Raw genomic sequence first — 7922 nt, 5'->3', positions numbered from 1 at the left:
ACACACACACACACACACACAAACACACACACACACACAAACACACACACACAAACAAACACACAAACACACACACACACACACACACAAACACACACACAAACACACACACACAAACACACACACACACACACACACACACGTGTACAGAGTCATGCACTCATTATTATTCCAGCTTCTTCACTCTGCTCCTCTTCACACCGACTGAAACTCAAACCATTTCCACTCTTCTTCCTCTCACTCGTCTTCACTCTTCTCTCTCTCCTGGTTTGCTGTGATTTTTGGCAGCAGCCTGAAAATGTGTCAAAAATAGTTTATTTTTTAAGAAAGCAGCTTTACAGATCTTGAGAAACGTGACCAGACTGCTTCTTTAGGTGAACAGTACTGTGGTGTCATACTTTAAAATCTCTTAATGTGACAGGTTAAATGCAGAGAACATTGGTTACGTACTGTAACCCCAGATTCTATGTGTATAGGTGCAGCCCTTTAAGTCTGTCGCTAGTGGGTTTATCCCTTCGCGCACAGCGCAGCACTGAAAACTTAAGTCCGCGCTCACCGGCTGTGTGGCCCCCACCCCCGGTCCGTATAAATTACGGTGAGTCCGGGTAATCGGCTCCCAAATAGCTTTTTTTTTTCAGCCATTTAGGAACCAGTGAGGCCCAGAGCTTAAAGGGCTGTGCCTATACTCATAGAATCTGGGGTTACAGTACGTAACCAACGTTCTATTTCGTATAGGCTTCGCCCTTTAAGGCTATCGCTAGTGGGTTAAAGGTGAAGTAGGATGCAGTCTATGCCTCACTGGGTCCACTCAGACACAACATGAAGCACCTGCTTGCACAAATAAAAAAACATTTCCTCACTCAGCCTTCTGTGTGCGTAATTATGCGCTGCGTAATTGCGTGCTCCATGCACAGGAGCACACCGGAGAAAAGATTTCTGGTGAGGGAAAGAGTCTGAGATAGCAGACCTGCTGCTGTGAATAGGAACAATGGAGGTTACAAATTGTAACAGTGTATCGATGAACAGAGCAGACCAACAGCTCCTCAGGATGAACCTATTAATAACAATAAATTCAGCAGTCATGAACTTGTGACTGATAATAAATATCTCACACTGGGACTGCATGTGGGCAGGTGTGAGCTCAAAAGTGAGGCTCCATGAAACAAATAATCATTCTGTCAGAACCCTGAGAACAGAATGGGTCATGGAGAAAGTAGAAACATCACATAGATAAAAATGAATAATTAAACATGGCGATGACCAGGCAGCCGCCATACAAATATCCTCCACTGTCATCCCTCCATGCAGAGCCATGGAGGATGAAAACCGTCTGGTGGAATGCGCTCCACTCTGGAGATGGAGGCGAAGGTGGAGACGGATGTCTTCAGCTTGCCGGGCCCAGCTGCAGCCTCTTTCCAGTGTGATGTCACAGCTGGACAGTGACGTCACAGCTGGACAGCGAGGCCAGATGGGATCAGGGCGACGAGTCGGGGCGGAGCCAAACCTTCCCACCAGATCATCCGATCAGGGCGGAGGGAGGCGAGGGACGGAAAGTCCCTTTGTGTTAGCAGCCTCCTGGATTATGCCGGGCAGCTCCGAGAGGAGGGCGCCGATGGCTGGGAGTGGTGTGGTCACCGACGTGGGAAGACCCGAGGTGGCTAAGCATCCACTCGGCCGCTCCTTTTCCATCACTACGCTCTCCAGGAGGGAAGGGGCAGCGATGTTGTTTCTAGCATCGCCTTTCTCGGAGGAAACATTAAATTCACTGTGTGACTCTGCATCAAAGAAAAGCAGTGGAACGTTAGGAAAGACGGTGGCATCGTCCATCGAGTAGCGGCCCTCCACGGACAAACACTCAGCAGAGCTGCTGCTAACATCGCCTTTTTCGAGGGAATCCTCCGATTCACCGCAGGAAAAAACGTTAGAAAAGGTGATGACGTCGTCCAGCGGGTAGCGGCCCGCCATGGAAAAACATTCATCTGCACTTACCTTGAACAAGGCTGCTCGTCTGTGCTTCTCCTCTGGACAGAAGATCTCACCAGGACAGCAGGAGGTTGGCGTAGCGGAGACCCAGGGGCGGCTGTGGCTGAGTGGTTAGAGCAGTCGTCCTCCATTGCGAGGGTTGGGGGTTTGAATCCAACAGCAGTCACATGCCGAAGTGTCCCTGGGCAAGACACTGAACCCCTCATTGCCTCTGATGTGTGTCCCATCAGTGTATGAATGTGATAAAGCTCTGATTAGTCTCTTTAGAATGATTTGTTCAATTAGCTCTGTAGAGATCTAGTAGAGTGCTGTATGAATGGGTAAATAAGGCACAGATTGTTGTATAAAGCGCTTTGAGTATCTCGATAAGATAGAAAGGCGCTATATAAGTACAGTCCATTTACCATTTACCCAGGCATCCTTAGCAAAAGTTGTGCCGGTCAAAGCTGGACATCTTTTCCTTCTTCGTTCTTCTGACAGTGCTAGCTAGCTGGCTGAAGAAAAAAATGGGAGCCGATTGTCCGGTCTCGCCGTAATTTACACGGACCGATGGTGGGGCCCTCACAGCCGGTGGGTGCGGACTAAAGTTTTCAGTGCTGCGCTGCGCATGAATGGATAAACCCACTAGTGATAGCCTTAAAGGGAAAAACCTATACAAAATAGAACTAATTTCCTTATTGTATACAATGATGACAACATATAGCACTTTCTGTCTTCTTTCATTCCATGTTCAGTTCCAGATTGGACTGGAAATAAAGAATACTGTTAACCTAAACAATTGGTCAGTTCTGTAGCTCACGTTTCTCTGTTAACTTAAATATTCATTATTCAAATCCCCCAGTGACTTGGACAACGGTGTACTGCTAGTTTACAGTAAACAATACATTAAGGTTGTTTCATCTTGGGCCGGCTGTGGCTGAGTGGTTAGAGCATTCATCCTCCAGTGCAAGAGTTGGGGGTTCAATTCCACCAGCAGTCACATTTTGAAGTGTCCCTGGGCAAGACAATGAACCCCTCATTGCCTCCAATGTGTGTGTCCCATCAGTGGCTGAATGTGATAAAGTGCTGATTATTCTTTGTAGAGAAATAGTAGAGTGCTGCATGAATGGGTAAATGAGGCACAGATTGTGTTGTAAAGAGCTTTGAGTATCTTGATAAGATAGAAAGGTGCTATATAAGTACAGTCCATTTACCATCTTTCACTCCTGAGTCCAACAGAAACATGCATGGTGAACAAGTGAGCTTGAACGTCTGGAAGGCTGAAACAGAATACTGATCCCTTCTGCTGATCTCCTGAAGCCTCAAGCCTTCTTTATATAATGGAGCAAGCTGTGGTTGAAACATGAAGGCATGATGAAGCTTGTTGAGGGCGGATCATTGTGAAAGTCATGAGAAAGCAGATGACCATATTATTAACAGAATATATCATGTTAGAAACAAATTTGGAGCATTTTATCACTGATTTTCACTAACCGCAATTTTTATCGCTTGTATAAGGAGTTACAGTGGAACTTTTGGTTAAGTCATAAAAAAGTTTATTGAACTTTTTGCAGTCTTGGTTTCGATGACATGTAGTCTAAGCACGCTCTTTATGTGGTTCTAGAGTTCTTTTTCTCAAGGTTTAAAGGAATAGTTCAAGTCTTGAAATAGGATTTTGTGGAAAGGGTATGAACAATGAATATTTTACCTGTTGTAGATAACTTTTTAAATAACCTCATTTTGGTAAGCAAGAATTGAAATCTGATCAGATTGATGAGCTAAAGGCTAGTCAAGACCAAATGGATTTCTGCCATCTACAAAATGTTATTGCAGTTTACTTGGACTAGTCCATATGTGTGTAACTCAAGGCCCGGGACCAAATGTGGCCCTCGTTCACATCTTATCTGGCCCTCAAGATGATATGTGAAACCTAAACTACTTCTATCTCTTTAATTTCATCAGTAATCTTTGATTATAATGTTGAAAGCACAACAGAGAACATAAAATGAGGCCAACCAAACTCTTGTTGAGAAACCTGTAACCAAGAAAATATGTTGGGTATCTGATTTGAGCTAATGTGGTTTTTGAAATTGGCCCTTAGTTTGAAAAAGGTTTTAGTTTAGGTCCCCTTTTGTAAACGAGTTTGACACCCTTGGACTAGTCATTCACTCATCAGTCTGGTCAGAATCCAACTTTATTTTCCAAACTGGAGCTGTACAAAGAGATAGCCACAACAGGTAAGATATTGTTTATTACCGTAGATGGTGTAGGGCCAGGGCAGCCGACTCAGGACCCGAAGGTCCTGGGTTCGATCCCCGGTCATTGCACATCTCGTGGTGTCTCTGAGGAGGACACCCAATCCCAAATTGCTCCCTGGGCGCTTACATAGCTGCCCACTGCTCCACCTGGATGTATCCCAGGTGTGATGGGTTAAATGCAGAGAACTAATTTCATCTTTGTATGGGAACATACAGTGATGACAACACATAGCACTTTGTTATTATTATTATTAGGGGCCGTTTACACGGCACATATTTTGAGTGCATCCGCTCCTTTCTCTCTGCGGTTCCGCTGATCGTTTACATGACACCAGTGGCCCCCTGTTTGAATCCGGAGGTTTCTGAACCCACCTTCCAGGGTGGAGGTTTTTCTTTGACCCCCCGCTGATAATGTAAACATCTCCCGCTGAGACTTCGTGTTAAACCACATGCGCACACGGACAGACGCTATATTTCTATCAACATGGCGGCAGACACACTGCTTTCTGAACTACAACTGATGGAATATATTTTTAATCTCGTAGTTAATCTACGTCAGATTCCAGGTGCTGTGACCGACATCTGTGTTGGAAGAGACACAGTCTGATCCAGTTCTAATGTCGCTGTTTATAGAACGAGACACGCGCACACGTCGCGCTGCACTATAACATCTAAATGTGCTAAATAATAAGTTTAATAATAATAAACAGTATTTATGTTAGTGTGAAATATAATGAAGCTCTGAGCTAAATGAAGCTATCTGGACATGATGTAATTCAAATTTAAAATGATGCTAAACATATAGCGTGAACACTAAAGTTGAAAATGAAGACATCAGGTTTAATTTTTATTTATTTATTCAACACCACAAACTGTATGTCACACAAACACTGATAATTAAACTGAACACACTATGAAAACACGTTAACTGAACTTGAATGGATTAAATAAAAGAACTGAGGGGAATTTAAAATAAATAGTTCATCAACATCTCTCTCTTCGACGTCCTCCTGCAGTTCATCTGGGCCAAGCCTCATTCAGAACCGGTCCGCCTGGTGGGAGGACAGCCTCTTCTTCTCTCAGGAAAAAAAATAAAAACTCAGTTGGTTGTTTTGTAACTGAAGTAAACACAAGCTAACATTATTAAGAACGTTGATTTACCTGCAGTAATCAGCTACTGATTATCTCGGAGTAAAGTCCGACATCGTCACCTCGGTTCTGGTCCACTCAGCGACCGGTGTGAAGCTGTTAGATGAAGCGGTCCCACTTGGCGTCATATCTGTCGACTCTCATCCAAAATCTAGCTTTAACTTGTTGTTACGTTGTTGTTAGCTTGATTAGCCCAGAGAAAAACAACATGCCGAGGCAGCAGCATGCACATTAGGTGAAGGTACAAAATTCACAGCGCCATCTAATGACCTGGCATGGTAACTACAGCGGATTCAGGAGGGCGGGGGGGTGGGGGGTGGAATCCTGCGGATGCATGTAAACCCAAAATGCGACCGTGTCAACGCAAATCTTTTCCTCTAATTAACATACGAAAAAACCTACGTTTCCCCCCATCGTGTCCGTGTAAATAGAGCCTTATTTATCTTTTCACCTAAAGTCACTCCAGTAGATCTGAACTATCCCTTTAAGTTGTAATGCAGTTTTTGCAACAACAAAGTGTAAAAGGACAGATAAATGTAGTCATGTTTAAAATGTTAGCAGCACATTTTCTCACGAGCTTCTTCTTTTTTACATTGTCTGTTTTAAATGAGTGGTTCTTAAACGTTCTTATGTTCCTAAAACAATGAAATAGTTCATCCAGTGTTTGAGAGTTATATTCAGCTGAAGGTGAAACACCTTTCAGTGCTGCAGAAACTGGTTTGAGCTCTACTTTTATGTTTTGAGACCTTGTGATCACGAATCACTTTCAGAACTTCAGGTTGGGAAATGTCCATCTAAATCCTCAGGTCATAAATACTACGAACAAAACAATCTGTATGTTCTGTGTGTGTAAAACCAGCCATAATATGGTGAAGAGAAAATAATAATAATAAAAACCTATTTTAACAAAACAACTCTCGTTTATGATGAGAATCATCTTTGTTCCCATCTGCAGTTTGTCTACATGCTGCAATAAAACAAACATGTCGTGTGAATGGGATCTGATTATTTCTGTTCATCGTGGCGCTGTAGATCTCTACAACTTTGTGTAAGCTCTGGAGAAACTACTTCTCGTTTTGTAATATTAATGTAGTATTTGTGTTCAGTCTTCCCTGTAAATATTCTAACTTTATTGTGAAGACGTGTTTGTTGTAGTTGGTGCTGTCTGGTTTTAGGGTGAACAAAGAAACCAGAGCAGGTGATGACGTCTTTTAAGGTGTTTTTCTAGCCAGTCAGTTTGTTTGGGTGGACTAGATGGTCCCTGTTGTCAGAAGTCACCTTCCTTACACACACACACACATGCGCGCGCGCACACACACACACACACACATGCGCGCACACACACAACCTTTCTGGTCTAGCAGTGGTTTCAAGTGTGTGTGTTTCCTTCTGGGAGTCTAATGAAACTTAAGCTCAGGAAGGACAAAGTTTTTTAATTTGCATTTGTCATGATGTCATCTGTGTCTACACTGTGTCTGTCTGTCTGTCTGTCTGTCTGTCTGTCTGTCTGTCTGTCTGTCTGCATGTCTATGTGTGTGACTGCAATCTGTTTTTGTCAACCTAGCTGTTTTTGTTTAATTTTTATACCATCGTCTTTCATTTATTCTTCTCAATTTATATGCTTTCCTTTATGATTGTCTTTGTTGTCCACTGTTGTCATCACTCTGTTAAAATCAGGTCTCTCTTGTAAATGAGTCCTCAAGGCTCAATGAGGTGACCCTGTATAAATAAAGGTTAAAAAAAATGTTTGTTAGTCATCATTAATGCCACATATCATGAGCTGCATTCACTGGAGACATTTCTGCAGTGTGTGTGTGTGTGTGTGTGTGTGATAGATGTGTTGCAATGCACATGGCTGAAACATCATGAGATCAGGAGCTAATAGTAGATTCAGTTCATTTTCCACCTTACTTTGTGTTTCGTGTTTAATAATCAGGATAACTTGTGGGGTAGGTTTTATTTCTCTCCATATTTGCCTGTGATTTTCAGTGTTAATACTGAGGTGAATGTTTTGTTAAAATGCTGTTTTTCTGACCCTGAATGTTTTCTCCGTCTATAAACGTGTCAAATAAACACTTTTTGATTTCTGTTCTTGGTTTGTGCCACCACTCCTTGATAAAAAGTGGCCATTTTCTGACTTGTTTCAGCAGAACAGAACAAAACTACTGTCATTTTATCTTGGATTGCCTTATAGCTGACCTATTCATTCTGGAACAATAGACTCATAGATCAGTGACCATTATGGTGTGTGTGTGTGTGTGTGTGTGTGTGTGTGTGTGTGTGTGTGTGTGTGTGTGCGTATTGCTTTGGTGGAAATAAAACGTGTGTGTGTGCGTATTGCTTTGGTGGAAATAAAACGTTTATATTCTCTTCATCTTCTTTGTTTTTTCTGTTTTCTATCCAGGGTCGACATGTCAAGACGGGACAACTGGCGGCCATCAAGGTCATGGACGTCACCGAGGTCAGTAAACCCAACTGAGAGTCCCCTTATCTTTTCATGCCGTTCATCAGGATACAGAAGCCCCTCGTTTATTGTGGGCATTACGATCCAAA

At 42.9% G+C, this 7922-nt stretch overlaps 1 protein-coding gene across 1 annotated transcript in view; it reads left to right on the top strand.

The window, feature by feature from the left end:
• LOC119419712 (mitogen-activated protein kinase kinase kinase kinase 4) overlaps positions 1-7922 on the top strand; it is a 241308-nt gene that overhangs the window by 106613 nt on the left and 126773 nt on the right. Inside the window, exon 3 of the mRNA XM_037687100.1 lies at positions 7774-7830. Within this exon, the coding sequence (XP_037543028.1) occupies positions 7774-7830 (57 nt within the window). The remainder of the gene's footprint in view (positions 1-7773; positions 7831-7922) is intronic.

The sequence above is a fragment of the Nematolebias whitei genome, chromosome 13 (genome assembly GCF_014905685.2).
Source record: "Nematolebias whitei isolate Nwh7 chromosome 13, NemWhi1, whole genome shotgun sequence".
Classification (NCBI taxonomy): Eukaryota; Metazoa; Chordata; class Actinopteri; order Cyprinodontiformes; family Rivulidae; genus Nematolebias; species Nematolebias whitei.
Note: the sequence above shows the minus strand (reverse complement) of the source record. Positions and strands in the feature narration are given on the sequence as shown.